The sequence below is a fragment of the Pimephales promelas genome, chromosome 9 (assembly GCF_988280905.1).
Source record: "Pimephales promelas chromosome 9, fPimPro1.hap1.1, whole genome shotgun sequence".
Taxonomy (NCBI): domain Eukaryota; kingdom Metazoa; phylum Chordata; class Actinopteri; order Cypriniformes; family Leuciscidae; genus Pimephales; species Pimephales promelas.
Genome location: NC_142777.1, coordinates 23,823,815 through 23,841,374, shown reverse-complemented (window position 1 = coordinate 23,841,374; position 17,560 = coordinate 23,823,815). Strand labels below are relative to the sequence as shown.

At 36.1% G+C, this 17,560-nt stretch overlaps 1 protein-coding gene across 1 annotated transcript in view; it reads left to right on the top strand.

The window, feature by feature from the left end:
• The window catches only part of ablim3 (actin binding LIM protein family, member 3), a 61,556-nt gene that overhangs the window by 10,295 nt on the left and 33,701 nt on the right, over nt 1-17,560 (top strand). The window contains exon 2 of the mRNA XM_039664562.2: nt 1,566-1,703. Coding sequence (XP_039520496.2) covers nt 1,566-1,703 — 138 coding nt within the window. The remainder of the gene's footprint in view (nt 1-1,565; nt 1,704-17,560) is intronic.

Here is a 17,560-nt window from a genome sequence, read left to right as displayed (position 1 = left end):
AACACCCATGTGTGACACAAGACAGGACAGGCGTGTGACAATTTCAAATTGAATATCAATTTTTGTATTCTATTCACTATGTCTAATTTATTAAGTTCCTAAGTGCCTATTTTCACTTCTTTTAATTTCACTTGATTGTAGTTGTCTTCAGTGCCAGCTATTTATCGTTTATCTGCTATAACGTGTAAAATATTTATTGACTTATTTATGTTGGCTAGAATTGTAATATTGGTGCATCCTTAATAATTCAGGTTCAGGTGAGGGCACGTTGATAAGCATGATTTAGTGTTGAAAAATATGTTTTCTGATCAGTATCACTTCCTGACTTTAACACTTCATGCTTGCTGATTACATTTGTCTTATCCAAGATGCACATAAAACCCTCATTAACACATAGATTCTAATGTGCTTTACCAGGCCAGTTAGTTTTGGAATGCTTGTTCCTGGCTGTCACATGGCTCTCTTTCTCAGATAAATCTGATCACAGGCCTGCCCTGTTGCCAGCATTGTAGCTGATACAATGGAGATCAGGGTAGTAGGGCATGTGCCCTTGCTGTTTTTGACATTTTTCCCCAGTTAAATCCTTTTAGACTAAAGCAAGAACAACAGTTGCTACAGTGATTGCACAATAATTGATTTATTCACTGGCTAAGTGTTTGAATGCCTGTTATGAAGAGGACAATCAGCACAAAACATCCAGCCATTACAGAGAAAGAGAGAGAGAAAGCAAAGGAATTTATTTATGTAACCCTTAGACCTATTATAAAAACAATCACAAATACAGCATTTGAGGGTACACTCTTAGAAGAAAAGGTTCTTACGTATTTAGTATCTTACGGTGATACGTATTTAGAACCCCTAAAGGGTTCTATATAGAACTTTTGGTTTCATTCATTATCATTTGTTTTGTCCTTTCTGGATTAATATTTTATATTATTGACACACATCAAGACCCTAAAATGTATTTTTTGAATGCATGTGAATGATCACAAAATTCAAGATATGGGGGTTAGAAAATGAATACATTTATATCATTTTATGTAGTTAATCAATATCACACGAAGAGTGCCATTTCAGTTTTTCTCCTCCAAAAATCAGCATGATTAAAATGTGATATTAAGTTACTACAACAGTATAATAAACAATAATTTAATTACAACTTTGTACAACATTTTGCAGAATAATGTAATATAAGAATGAATTATAGCCTATAAAGAACCGTTGTGCCAAAAGGGTTCTTTCTTGTCATTATAGAACCTTTTTTTTTTACCATAAAAGGTTCTTTGGAGTTGAGTAAAGAACCCATGCTTCATATAGAACCATATATAGAAGAATAAGGCTATAATTATTTTTGTATAATGGTAAATGTTAAAATACTATACTACTTTGTTTTAGCATTTATAATGATTTATTTAGAGACTAAATAAAGCATTGTACATTTTTATTGTAAATTAAAACCAATAGTCAATTTAAGCATCACAACATTATAAAGTCTAATATCAGCCAATAACAATATGGTCTTCTAATGTCCGTTACTTATTGCCTTTTTGTCTTTTCCCCACTAGTACCTTATCAACAAAGCTCGTGCAACAGTGAACGGAGCTCTGGACCAATCCACTGCTTTCGCTGCCGGGAGTTGTGCAAAGGAGAGGTGGTACGAGTGCAACATGTCCACTTCCACATCAAATGCTTCACCTGCCAAGGTAAGAGTCAAGTCTTTGGCCATAATGCATTGGTTACCTCTCAGAGCCATCTTTTAATGATAGGAAATGCTTGCATATTGGCTGGGATTTGTTCCAGATATCGCCTACAGTTTCCAATAGATTCTATTCGGTAATAACACTTCATTAAGAACTAAAGCAGCACTCTCTGCTTCTGACCTATAGCAGTTTGGCATCAGTGGTTAGAAGCAGTGGATTTCTGATTTAATGATGCTGGCTGTGCTCCTGGGGCTGTCTGAAGTAGGGACCTGTTGGATAATGAGATCCTCTAGCCTCACGTCGTCAAGATCTTAACTCAGTGATGCCCCATAGCGTTGCCCTCAATTATCAGTGACGTCAAGAAATTAAAATATAATATGAACATGAATGATGTGACCAGGAACTCTCACCTTTAAATTGTTAGATTCAAAAATATGGAAGTAAGACCCTCGGGTGATGGACTCATTTCGTTTTAATGAGCTTTTATAAAGTATGTGCTACTGTACGTTTCCTTGTTTACACTCAAACCGGTGTTTCCACATGGTCCCTGTGTTGCATTTATGGGGTTGCTGTGGTAACGGTGTGGAGGGGCACCCTGCCCGTGGTTGGTGGTTATTCTCAGCTACACTATCAAACCATTAGCCAATAGCTGCCTCCCATTGCAAACCCTAGGGCATAGTTGGTAGGGAAGAGGGGGGCTCATATAAGGAGACGGGGTGGGAGAGACTGAGTTGAAAGAGAATGATAACCTCCTTCCATCCCTCCATTATGACATCACGATTTGCCTTGGAGCACATGAAGTTACTCAATAATAACAACAATATTTTGCTTTCTCCAACTTAAATTCGCCCGCTCTCCAAGGGCTACTTATCTTCCATGAAAATTGCCTTGAGCAATAATGTATGTCACCTCTAATTCAATACCACACCTTATCTCATGATTTGCATTATAAATTATTGTTGGCGTGAGTGTTAGCCGTGCACTATGAGTGTAGGAAGTCCAACTGCTGTTTCAACAGCTCATATCTCTCTCCAGCATGGAACAATGGCTTGTCATTGTTGCAGAATGGCTTGTTTACATTACAATCCAGTGGCTGATGGTTCGGCTTCTGTGCATGCTGTGTTTTGTTTGGTTGGGAGAACGGAGTGTGCTGATGAGCCGTGGGGCTTTGAGGCCAAGATAATTAGATAAAGGGGCAACATTTGTGGGGTATTTCACAGGACTCTCTCTGCTCACTCAGCATGTGCTGTCACAGGTCAGCAGGGTCACATTGGAGTCACAGTTGCCGGTGTTCATAAACAGGTGACAATCTGCTTTCATCCCTTTTGTTATGGCCAAAAACCAAACATGGATGATTAGTATGTCCATAATGTTTTATTTGCCTCCAGAGTCTGTGTTTTATTAAAAAAAAATAATAAAACACTAACTTACATAGTTATGCTCTTTGCTCTAAATTCACTCCATTCTAGACTAATGTTTCTCAAATTCTATCAGAAATATTACATGTTGAATTAGAACCTAATCCACTTGTGATGATATTCAGATTCTCAGATAGCATTATACTTTTCAAAAATCTCAACAACATTTGTTGTCTTATGGACTTCTTATTGCAAAGAAACTCATACTCAAGTTTTGGAAGAACACCTAAGTCCCTACTGTTAAAATGTGGTTGGACAAAATGGTTACACTCTAAAAAAAGGTTCTTCAGCTTTTTTTTTTTTTTTTCTTGCGGTGGTCATGGTGCTATATAGCACCACCACCATTTAAAGAACCTGTTAAGCCCAGTTTTGATTCTTCAGTGGTTCTCTGTGGTGGTTAACGTGCTCTATGGCACCTCTTATGGTTCTACATAGCACCATATGACAAAGATAAGTGGCACTGAAAGTGGTTCCTCTATGATTACAAGCCAATGAACCACTTTTAGTGCTATTTAGCACCATTTTTTAGAGTGTTGGTTATTACATCTGTAAAGAAATTATTTTTCTTTAACAAACAAACTGGATCATGTGTTTAGTACTGATTGCCCATTTGTGTGGTATGTCTTCTCTCCCTAGGGTGGGGTGGGTATTTTATTTTTATTTATTTATTTTATGTTGCCCAAACATGAAAATAAAGTACTGTACCACATACTCTAAATGCATTGTATATGTGGTAGTTCTAAATGGTAAAAGTGTTTTGATATCATAATATTCTATTGTGCAAGGAACCACCCAAAAAAATAATTCTTTATTAATTGATAATCTGCCCCTGTAATCATAATGTGTGTGAATAGGAGGGAATACAAGTTGTCTGTGTTTTGCTGCCACTTTAGTGTTCATTTCAGCTGGAAACAGCCGTATATTGTAGACAGGTAATTTTTGGGGGTTTTGCAAAAATGTAGTTAGGGGCACATTTTTCCAATGAGCTTATGTTAGCTTTATCCGAGTTTTAGTTTAATTTCAAAATGCGTGCTGTTGGAATCCATGACAGACTTGGTAATCGGTCTAAAATCAATAATTTGTAATGGAATCATTTGGTTTGAGCTACAATAAAGTAGATTACATTGGTTGGCTTTACTTGACGACATGCCTTGACAAACAGGATAAGATTAAGAAAAGGAGATACATTTGGAATTATAGTTCATTGAAACAGCAAGCACACAGGAATAAGCTTGTGGGCCAAGGTCATGAAGCTGAGGCAGTGGAAACGTTTTCATTGGGAGTTTACACAGGCTTTTGCGATGAGATGAGGCGGATGCTGTAGTGTACACACATGTACTGTATGACTCAACCAGCTGTTTTCAAGGACACACCGATGATCAGTTTGTGTAAAGGTGAGGCAGCCAAGCATATTACTGGTACTCACTTGCTGTGTATAAAACACATGTCCATAGACATAAAGGGCCATATTTTAACGATCTTAGCTCATGGTCTAAAGCACAGGGCGCAAGGTGTGCACTTAGTGCGTATCTGAATCCACTTTTGCTAGTTTAATGACAGGAAAAATGGTCACGCCCGGCACATGGTCTAAAAGGGTTGTCTCTAATCTTTTAAAATATGTAGGCTTTTTTTTTTTTTGCCACAATCGGACACAGTTTCCAACAATAACATAATGTGTGTGTGTGTGTGTGTGTCTGTGTGTGTGTGTGTATAGATCTCTAAAGGTTTGTTCTTTTGCTTTATTTCATCCTTCCTCATTGTGTACACACATCCTTTCAAACACACACATGCACATTCATGCATGCACACATGTTCATGCAAGGCCAAATTTAGTTTGTTTCTGCATTCCAATTTTGGGGTTATTGCTAGAAATGCAGGCACTAAAAACTCATTAAATCTCTATTTGGTTGTGCATTTATTTCCGCTATTCAAATAAAAGTCAGATTGAAAACTTACAGGGCTGTGCGGGGGATGGAAGTCACACACTTGTTCTGACCTCCTGACTCCTTTCTAGCTTTCTAGTTGGCTCTTCTCTCTCTCCTACATGAATGCAAACAGATAATGAACACAGCTGTGCAACTATTTATATCATAGAGACATTCAGTGGCCCCAAAATGTATTTGGACAGTCCTTTGAAAAGTTTGAATGTCATTGCATTGCAGAACAAAATATCAAAACAAGTGGTATTCATGAAGAAGGGCAGCACAAGTAAGCAGGTAATTTCACAAAAAAGATGCAATCACTTTTAAATGCTCCTTGTTTTACTGTTTGTTAAAATATTTGTTAGAGTATCTCTTTTTTGGTATGTATTGCTTTATTAAAATTACTTGTGTATAGTACTATATTATTATTAATAAACCTAATTCATAAACCTAATAATATTATTCATAAACCTTATAATTTAATGGGCTATAGACTAAAGGATTTAAATACATTTAAGGAATTAAAATGTATTTGTATGTCTATGGATTTAAATGAATAATTAGTCCCAACTTACTATTTTAATCTGTTTAAAAGTGAATTATTAATTGTGAAAACAGCATGACAAACGCAGAGAGAATGTTTATCTTCAAGCATATATGATCAAATTTTCTGGTCTCTCTTTAAGTCGCTTTTTAACTAGAAGCGTGGGTTATTTGAGCTGAATGCTTGACAGGATGTCTGAGTGCAATGTCACGGAGCAATAAATATCCAGACCAGCTCACCTACAGATGAGCCTCTGTAGTGGGTGACTCACAGCTATGAGCACCATCCATAAACTGGCAGGCTTAAAATGAAAGTTCATTCATGTACTCACCCTCATGTCGTGAGACTATAGAAGATATTTTAAGAAATGTCTCATTCTTCATAATACATAAAATGATGACAGACATTTGAGTTTTGGGTGATCTACCCCTCTTGTGCTTCTTTGCCTCTCTATTGCTCTTGTGTGTGATAAGGACATTGTTCTGAGGCCCGTGTGCACATTATCTCAAAATGGCAAAGTAGGACCCAGAATTCCAAGAGGGAGAAATTCCATCTGAAATGGCCAATGTTTTAACAGAAAATTACTGATGACAATTCAACCTCTAGACAACAGGTTTAGAAACCTAATGACTTGGACTAAAGTGTATATTATCAGTAATTTATTATTATATATATTTTGTATCTGTATATCTGAATATTTATTTATTGGATATATACAAAGTTCGGTCATGAAACTCTAGATGGCGCAGACTCAATTTGTTAGTGAGCTTGCTGCTTCAGCATTTAAATGTTTGCCTTTGTTTGCTGTTAGCAGTCTGCAGCGCACTTTCAGAAACCCTCCTCCTCAGCTCCACCTGTAAAGATCTGCTATGGGGAGTTATTTCATATATGTTGTGCAGCATGTCTTACATACTCACAGCAGCATGTCTGTGAATGTATTGGCAGTAGTAAATCTCTGTACTTGCTCTGAGTGTGCAGCAGCAGCATAGCAGATCTATTCCGCCAAGACCAAATAAATTAGCATTACCATATCCATTACCATGCCGAGAGTTTTAATGAAAGAAGTGCACTTCCCCATTTTCAGCAAGTAAATATTTAAAAACTTGAATAATTTTTAAATGTAATCTTGAAAGAAAAATAATTTTTCATATTGTACATTATAATGTTGGGATGACTAAATTTACTTTTAGCATTTAATGATTGGTTTAAATTGTTTGAATATAGAATTTTAATATCAATCATTTATGAAATAATGGCCATAAAATGAAAATAGTCAAAGGGCATACCTAATAAATACTTTAGCAAATGGCCCCCATCTGCAAGTTGAAATTTTCAGTTAAATAAATGATATTGTACTGCAATATACTTTGACTTCTGTAGTTTTGTCATAGTCAACAAGTTCTTGTCAGAGCTGTAACTCACAAACAATCGGTTTACTTTACTAATCAAATAATGCTGCTCAGCACTGCTTCTTCTGAACAGGAGTGGCAGGTCATTAAGTTGTCTGTCAAAACAGATGCCTTTTTTAAGCTGAGAGTTAATAGGCTGTGTAATAAGGCATATGGAGATTCTGTTACTTCCTATGCATTCCTATATAAGCCAGTCAGAAAAAACTAAAAATTCTTGAACTCTCCGAAGAGAGGAAAAAACAAACCCACAAATTACCCTGAGGGGGAAAAAAAGCAAAAAAAAATAAATAAATAAAAAAGAAAAGTCTCACCTAGTTCCTGAGAAGGGAACAAGACGATGCATCGACGCTTTGGGAACGCCTTTGCGTGACTGAGTCTACTGTCAACTAGTCAAATGGAATGAATGAAGCGCCACGGGTGGGTGACGTCATGACCAGGAAGATATAAAAGGGATCAACCTGCAGCATCCCAAACCTCCTGAAGGGAAACACCTGATAAGAGGGCTTTAGAGGCCGCCATAGTTTGGGTAGAGTGAGCTCTGACCACTAAAGGGCACGGCTGGCCAGAGGACTCATATGCAAGAGAAATAGCCTCGACTATCCACTTACTGATTGTTTTTTTTAGAAGTAGGAAGACCTTTCTTAGGTGAACCAAAACAAACAAACAACTGATCAGATCTTCTCCACAGTGTAGCTTTGTGGACATTAGTGTCCAGTGCCCGCAGTAGACACAAGAGATACAGTCCAAAGATGTAAACGAAGGAGGACAGAATGCCTGCAGTACAATAGGCCTTGGAATATTGGTTGGCACCTTAGGGACGTAACCCTACTTAGGGTATTAGAACGCCTTAACCATACCCGGTGCAAATTCCAAACAGGTGGGAGACACCGAAAGAGCCTGAAGGTCTCCAACTCTCCGAGCTCCAGACAAGCCTTCCAAAACTATCGCCAGATCCCATGCCGGCACCCTAGTTCGAACTGCAGGCTTCAGTCTCAAGGAGCGATGAAGAAAACAAATAATCAAGAGGTCTCAACCCAAAGATGTAATACCTACAGGGACATGGAAAGCCGCAATGGCCGCCACGTAAACCTTTAAGGTAGAAGGACATAAACCTGATGTGAAATGATACTGGAGAAACTCAAGTACTGTGTTGACTGAAGAGTTAACTGGATCTCGCTGATGCTGGTGACACCAAAACATGAAAACTTTCCTCTTAAGTGTATATAATTTCCTTATGGCTGGAGCTCTGGAGCTAAGAATGGTTTTAACCACCTCAGTCGATAGACCACTCTCTAAAAGTTGGCCCCCCTCAGAGGCCAAATCCATAGGTTCCAAATCTCCGGTCGGGGGTGAAATATTGGGTAACGCTTCCTTTTACAGTACAGTACTTACAGTATACTTACAGTGTACTTACCTAGAAAGTACTGGCTAATATAAGGTAAGTACATGGAACAGGGGTAGGTTTAGGGGTAGGTTCAGGGTTAGTACTAGTTATTACCCAGTAATTGTAGTTACTAAAATAAGTACATAGTATTTACATGGGTAACTGGACTGTAAACGGAAGCTTTACCAAATATTGTGCCCCCTGCCTGAGACAGAAGGTCTCTCCTGACAGGTATCTTGAAAGAAGGGCCGTCAAGGAGATGAATTAGGTCCGCAAACCAAATTCGTCTCGGCCAGCGTGGAGCTACGGATCCCTCGGGTAAAGGCAATGGATCCCTCGGGTAAAGGACGAGATAAGGCAGAGCCCATCTCCAACCCCGCCAAGAGATCCATTTGCAAACCCCAAGTGAGCCTTCTCTGAGCTGCCTCGGCAAAATTTTGCATACCAATTATTCTTAAATCATTAATTGCTAGATACTCTGATATTGACGATTTATGTTCCATTTGTAAAAGTGGGAAAGAGGTGTTCTCATTTGTCTCACAAAAACTTGTTTGTTTTTTTAATGTAAAATTATCCAAACTCTCTGGAAGGAATTGGCAGAATTTATCTTTAATTTAGTAACTTTAAAGGATATTATTGTATATTATGAAAACAATGTTAACAAAGGTCTTAAATACATTGTTAATTTATTTATACTGTTGGCAAAATGTTATATCCATAAGCAAAAATATTTAAATTCATCCCCAACTAATATATAATATACTGTAGACTCATTACATGCAAAGTTAGATATTTCAAGCCTTTTTTTTTTGTTATAATTTTTATGATTATGGCTTATGAAAAGCCTAAATTCAAATTTTAAATATTGTGAAAAGGTTTTTATAGCTGTAAGCCATAATCATGAAAATTGAAATGTCTCACTTTGCATGTAATGAGTAGTTTCACCTTTTAAGTTGGGGATGAATTTAAATATTTTTGGTATGCAAAATTTTAAAATGTATTTCTTTGGTTTTATTAATGCAATATTTAGCTTTATTTGGCAGTTTTCCAATTAATATTATCAATAACAGAGTTCCAAGGTGCTCTCTAGGTGCTATTTTATTTTGTATTTGAAATATTGTACAAATATGTTTATTATTGCATTTTTTATTAATCAATTCAATGCCATTTAAAATGAATTTTGGATGCATTCATGTGGAGTTAAATTGAATATGACTTTTGATAAGATGAATCAGAGTAGGGGAAATATCTTTTATGACAGAATTAAATTCTTTAAAATCCTCAGGAAAACAATGGATTTGCATTCATTGTTCATATTATGTTAAAATATTTTCATAAATATCAAACATATAAGATAATTAATATCCCTGTTAAACCAATTCCTTAAAAATAAGGATTTATTGGTTGTAACCAACAGTTTAATAACTCTTTGGTCTTTTTTAATCTAGAGGAGAAGCCTTAACATGACACAAGAGGTAACATTAAACAACAATCCAGCACAGGACTGAAAACACAGGGAGGATTAATAGGGAGCAAACAAGGCAGATAACGAGGGAGGACAGATGGGGCAAATGAAATAATAATCAGGTAACAAGATGGGAGGGGCTAGACAATGACAAGACAGCACATGGCACAAAACACATGACAATCCACCAAACTTGACGAACACATGAGCACATGGCCAGAGGGTTGTTCCATAAAACAAGATTAGAAAATAAGCAGGCTTATTTTGTTTAGTCAAACTTATTGTCAGTGAATTCTGTTTCATAACGCAAACTTAAAATAGTTCAAACTCAGTTACCCTGGAAACTTATGCTGGGAAACTAGCCTGGTCCGGGGCAGGCTAACTGTCAGGCTAAGTCTGAGTTCAGGCTTAACGAGCATACAATTTATACTCACCTGCTGGTATTTTGATGTCATTTTATTTTACTTAACCACTATTAATGCAACTTTTTTTAAAAAATAAATAAGGAAATGTACTTTACTAATAAATGTAAGAAATTATATGGTATAAATGCACTAAGAAATGTTCAAAAATTGTGTATTTAATTGGTGAGTTTGTTTAATGAGTTTGGTAATTAATGAAGTATATAAATAGGGAGCTGAACTCGTTTCCAAACTTAACCATGGCGTGTCCTTTCATAGATGAGGTGTTGGATGAGGGATCTCTTGCGGAGGGCATTTCAAAGAGAGAGAACTTTCAGAGACAGGTCAGACCCATTGGCATTAAATGACAGCTACAGTACCTGTATGAACAATATAGGTTCTCAAGAGATGGGATTGCATATATTTGTAGATTACCAAGCCCACACATATACAAATAATTATTATGTTTAATATGGTCTAAACCATGACTGTGTAGCCTTTAAAATTTTCCACTGGCCCCTCAACTTTCTCCTTAGTTGAACAAACACACAGAAGTCAAAGTATTTAATGTGATTTGTCTTTATTCAGAGTGAATCTGCCTGTTAGGGGTGAAAACACACAAATAAATGTTGTGAATGATCAAAAAGATAATGTTTTTTTTTTTTCTTTAAAAAAAAGGTAGTTCTACTTGCATTTTTCTGTAGCTGTTGAATTTCCAGCTCCAACTTCCTCATCTTTAGTTTTTTATACTCGATGTCGATATCAGTTGCTTCCATTTATTTAAGGCAGTATCGTTTATACTCTCCTTTTATGTTTTCTGGGTTATGTAGCAACATTTAAGTTTTTTCATTACTCTTGTCACATTGTTTTAATTTCTTAATACTCTAGAACAGAACTCTAGAACAGTGTCAGCATCCTGAAAACACATTATGATCATTTTATCACACAAGTACACTTTTTAATATTCAATACAGTATAGCATGGATGGAGTACCCCCTCCTTGAACATACAGACAGTCTCCTCATCCTCCTCAACTGATGGGCCTTCTCAAACTCAGTTAAACTCATTAGCTTACATAACTGATTTAAAAGGTCTTATACTCACAGGCAACATGATGTCTGGTGGATCCATAAAGCATACAGAATCTTGATAGAACATTTTTTTTTTTTTTTTTTTTTTTTTACCAAAATGCACCATTACAATAGCACAAGTACCACATGACATTACTGCTATGATGTACTTAGGCCTACAATGTCTTCTTTTTGGTCGCTTCAATAAAGAAAATAATTAAAAAACAAAAAACAAAAAAAAAAACCCTGAACTTCAAGCTAGCATTGATTACATATACCATAAGATTTACTTACCATTCTTTTTCCTTCACTTAAGTTGCTGCTGTGTGAAAGCAATTAACGTTAGCCTACTGTTATTCACACACAAATTTTGCAATGTATTGTGACACACATTAAATGTTGAAGTATTTTAAATAGTTTACACCGCTACTTACGCATTGAGACGATCAGCAATTTCCTGCCAAACTTTCTCTCTTTCTTTATTTATTGCCGCTGTATTGACTTTTTTGGTGATGACATCTTTAAATTCTTCATTAACGTTATATGTTTCCGTGAACATCGCTGCTCTATCTTTTCCTTTTGTTGCCATGGTAGCCCACAGTAAATCGACTGACCCATGCTCGACTTTTCAGGACTTTTAGAGAATGGCGTGCACGCGCAATTATCTAGACTATTTAAACCTGACTCAAATTAGTAAGATCATATGATCCTCAACTTACTGTTATGGAACCAATTTAAGCGCGGATGTTTAACTCGGCTCATTCAAGTCAGGTTTTGGACTTTAATCCCCGCTTTTCTAAGCGGCTTTTATGAAACAGCCCCCAGTAAACACAATCACCAGCCATGTGCCCCAAGAAAACAAGATATGAACATACAGTTAATGAGAACACTAATAAGCCACATGACAACATGAAAGCCTGCTGCCAGTAATAAACACAAGGTGCATGCAACACAGCACAAGACAAAACATGACATGAAAGCACATGAACAAGGCACAGGCAAGACAAAACAGGAGTGTCAGGGCTCTGTCACAAAACCAAGAACTAGACAGAGGTGACAGAACCCTGACTGTCAGGTGCTCTAAACATCAAAATGATATAGTTGTTTATTGTAAAGCAGTTGTGATGGGGTTGATAAAAGGGTCAGTGTGGAGCCCCTCTCAGTCGTCAGCCGCTGGAGGAGGAAGACTGAGCAGGATGGGAGCTTCACGTAACTATGGCAACGTATGCCCGTCCAATCATTAAGCCCATGCGATAGTTGCTGGGGAGATATTCTCCTACAGATGAAAGGACAGTGGCAGTATTAGGGACTGTTGTTCCAAGATCAAGATAAGGTGTCAGGAATTAGCCTACTGCACGTCAACAACCCCAGACTGGAAAATGGACCATCTATATTGATTTAGAATAAATACTGTATTCTACAAGCTGTGATTAATACAGGGTTTTTACTTTGTAATTTCCAAATTGGCTCATGTCAGATAAAAGTTACATCTAAAGCAGTGTAGATTAAAATATCTCAAAGAGGTTAAGCTTGAATTGGAGGAGTTAATATTCTCTCGCTTATACCTGGAGGGCTCCTGCATCATTAGGCATTTTTCAGAGAGGTTAGTAGGTTAATGAAAGCAGCTAAAGGAGAGGCACAGCCTTAAAGAGATAGAAACAAAGACATGCTGACAACATTTTTTCTGTCTGTTTAAATCAAGTTTGGAGGTTTAACAGGAAGCAAGAACTGAACTCATAATGTGAGAGTAGAAATAATGTACACTGATCGCAGAGATGCGATGGAGTGTAAGTGGAGGAATTTTATCACTTGGTAACACAAACACAGGTGCCTCAAAAGCATTTTTACAGTTCATTTTTACATAGGTATTATATTCAATTTCTTATATATCAGCAGGTTGTACTTTTTCAAATTAAAGTAGAAATGCCACTTTACTAATATTTACAAATGATTAGATGCCAAAATTAAATATAAATAATACAAATATTAATATTTTCCCCTTTTTTATCAATTATTTGATTGAAAAAAAAAAAAAAGCAATGGTCGGTTTGATATAAATGACTCATATCGTTGATGATTAGCCAGAATAAAAAGTGTTTAATAATAACATGTTAATTAATAAAAAGTAGTTTTTATGACTCTTTCACATTTAGTTAGTGATATGATGAGCGTGAATGGGTAGGACTGTGTTGATGATGTTTTCATTATTTATTTTTATTCATGCTTGGGAATAATTAATTATGCCCTAATAGACTACAGAAGATAAGTACTTAAGTGGGAGTGCCAATGAGTCTCACTTTTGAGGAAACTTTATTGATTTATTTAACTATTATCAACATATCCATAATTTCTTTGTTGTCACTCCTTTGATTTCGTGCGGTTACTCACTCCACAAAAGACCATCTGGTTGCTCAGTGGAGGGCCGTGTAGGGCCCTGAGGGGACTAATCACTTCCTCTTCTCTCACTACACTCTCACTCCATCTTTCATTCAGTCAAAACAGCACATTAATTACAGTTGATGAGTTTCCCATTAGCTTCAGCAAGGTTGGAGAGAAGAGACACAGTAGGTAGAAAGAGGCACAGACAGGTATAGGCAGGAAGACAAGGGGACCATTGTCATGGGTGGAGGCACATGCTGAGCTGTAAATCATAGAGCATCATCTCTAGGGTTGGGAATCCAAAATTGATTCCAATTTTGGGATTGTATACTTAAGATCAGGAATCAGATAGCCTACTTGTTATAAAAGTACAATTCCGAATATTGATTCTTGTGTGCATGTTTTAATGTAATTTCAAACCATTTTGAAGTCTAATAAAGTCTAATAAACATTAACGTTAATCAAAGAACAAAAGAAAAAGAAAATCACTCACTGATCTTGAGTTAACCTTTGTGACTTTATAAGGGCTATTTTATTAATGAAAAGAAAACTATGCAGTGTTATTATACATTTGGTTACAATTTCTGTACCTGAACTTTTCAGTTTTATTTATTTTGGACATTGATCAGTTGTTTCTTTATTTTAATTGTATTACTTGTCTTAAATAATGTTTGAAATGTATATTAGATAAGTCAAGTCAAGTTGTTTTTGCTGGTCTATTATTGTTAAAACTAGGAAAATGAGACCCGAAAGCCAATCATCTCCAAAGCCATTTAGGTGAAATGGAGAATGAACACTTTACAATAAGGTCTCGTATGTTAAGATTACCTACTGCATTGACTAACATGAACTAACAATGAACAAAATATGTGTCACAGCATTTATTAGGGTTAGTATTAGGGTTATTACTAATGTTAGTTAAAAATGTTCATGTTCATGTTAGTTCACAGTGCATTAACTAATGTTAATTGATGCAACTTTTGATCTTTAATGGAATTACTATATGCTGAGATTAACATGAAATGACAATAAACAATTATACTTCTGTTGCATTTATTATTGTTTGCCGATGTTAACTTACTTGTAGTCGAAAAAATTAAACTATTATAAAGTTAAGGTTTAAATTGCATTTTTCTGTTAGTCTCAGAATTTTGAACCCCACTGTTTATATAAATTCAGCATAAATGTTTTGGAAAGGGCGAAGATTATAAAAGAGAAGGACTACAGTACAGAAAGAGTAGGCAGAGAATGAGACGTCTTTCTCTCTCTGGCTTACCTGATAATGGGTCGAGGACAAGCCGGACAAATGAAGATGACAAAATGTATGCACCACTTTATGCAATGAAATGAAGGGTTAAAAGGGTGGGGGCGGGTGGGGGATTGTGGATTGAGGGTTGAGTAGATGAGATGGGGCAATGCAAGTGTATTGGGTTTTGGGGTACTGGATAGTACTGAAGAAGGGAATTTTAATTGCATCTGTTGGCTGCTGATAAATACATAATCAGCAATCCCCCGCTGGTCCTTAATCAGTTTGGTTTTAATGACCACAGTACTGAGCAGCAAATGCCTCAACACACACACACACACAGAGAGAGAGAGAGAGAGAGAGAGAGAGAGAGAGAGAGAGATGATGAGACCATAGGTGGAGGGTGAACCAACTCCAGAGTAAGGCTATGGACATGCACTTCCTCAAAAAAAAAAAAAAAAAACACATCAGTGTAGTTTTCAGTTACTTGTCATCTATAGCAACAACCTAAACATCCCACCATAGACACTTCCAATAAATTGTTTGTTATTAAAGTGGCTACATTCACAAACCACAATTCAAACAGAAAAGCAAGCTGTATGCATATGTCATGGCATGCCAATTTGAAAAGCGTGCAGTCACTAAAAAGCTGTCTCACATTTCAATTTATCGCAATCAAGTACCGCTATAATCAATGAAGCTGAGTGAATCTCTTTAACCTACATAATGTCTACACTTTGTTTGTTATAAGTTAGCTTATAACTAGACGATGTTTGAGAGTGGAGAACTCAGTATTGGACAAAGATCGTCTGTCAATGATTTTATCTTTCATCGGCTGAATAATATTTGCTCTGAAAATGATTTCAATGATTTTGTTTCTCTGTGCTATTATCGTTGTAGCTGAGGTGTGAACTCTGATATTCTTTAATATTGAGAATGATTTTTAGTATGTGTATTGTTTTAGTTCTCATCCTTGGTGAGAATGGGCCTTAAGCCTTGCCCAGCAGCATTATATACATTCTGCCTATGGGTGAGACTTGCTTCTATAGACCTTATGCAGCAGAGAAATCTTTAGAATTTGTGTGTGTGTGTGTGTGTGTGTGTTTAAACTTCAGTTGCTCCTTATATTTCTGTGGCATTGCTGTCAAATTAGCTGGTGATGTGGATTTACTTATTGTAGAGTTAAGGAAAGTTATGAGCGATTGAGCAGTGATGTCACAAATATTAGTAGACCGGCAAGATTTTAAAATGAGCGGTGCATTCATAAATCCATGATGTGCAAATAATTACATAGTTGTGACTGGTAAATATAAATGTAAATCCAAATATATAGTGACAAATCCGAATGTATATTTATAAGCCTGAATTTATATGAATGAGTTGAATGAGTAAACTAATTAATCCAGACTGAATCAATCATCTAAAATCTTGCTGTCAGACTGTAATTTCACAAACAGCATGAATGAATCAGTACTAGTGTGTATCTCCTTATAACTATTTGCATTTACATTTATATTTTCAGGCTTATATTATAATGTTCGAATTTGTATCTATATTTGTATTTACATTTATATATTCATAACAAACTTGCAAGTAATTATTTTCTGTTTGGCCCGTCATGTGTGTGATATGATATGTCCTGTTAGATGTATAAACCTGAAGAGAAATATTTTCAATTAAATTCAAATTGATCTGTATTGCAAGAATTTTTTCACTCTCAAATTGTGTGCAGAACCTTAAGATCTTAATTAAAAAAAAATAATTTACCTATTTTATTTATTTGTATTATACATATTTTTTTCATTATAATAAAATTATTATAAATTATAAAAGTGAACATTCAGTTTTGGGTTAAGATGATATTTAGGCGGGGTTCATTGACTATCCATCTGCTCCTAATTTAAACGAAGTTACTTCAAGCCATCAAAACCCCTTACACCAGCCCGAGCAGACACACCCTATCTCAGAACAGGATCCTGAAGCCAAACTACACCATGTTGCTGTACACATTACTGTTAGAATTAAGTCATGTCTTCCATATGGCATGAAGATGGTCTGTTATCTAAAAGTGACTTGAACAGCCACACAAATAAGCAGTCTCACACCTCAGGCATTTTGTATGGGACCCTGCTGTCTCTAGGGCAACCGTGGAAGGTTTAGGATTCCTATGGCAACTGTGAAAGAGGACGTCCCTCCCACCAATCTCTCAGCCAATGAACTGCTATTTTGTGTGCCTTTTATCAGACCTGAAATGTTCCTTACTAATTATTTGACCAGTCCATTAAAAAAACAAACAAACAAACAAAAAAAAAACAGTTAGTGATCAATCCATTTCATTCAATCATAAATGCAGTAGCTTAATTATATATATATATATATATATGGTGCATGCGTTTGTGTGTGTGTGTGTTAATCATTCTTCCATTGTCATAACACACTCCTGTGGAGATATGGAAGTTTGATATGGAACACTGTCAGAAAAAAAAAGGGACAATTCTGTCACTGGGACACTACCCTAAGATTCAAAAGCTAAAAGGTACTCATATGTACAATTAAAGTATGTGCATTTATATATATACAATTTAGAGGTAAATTAGGTAAACTGATCTACCTTTTCACTTT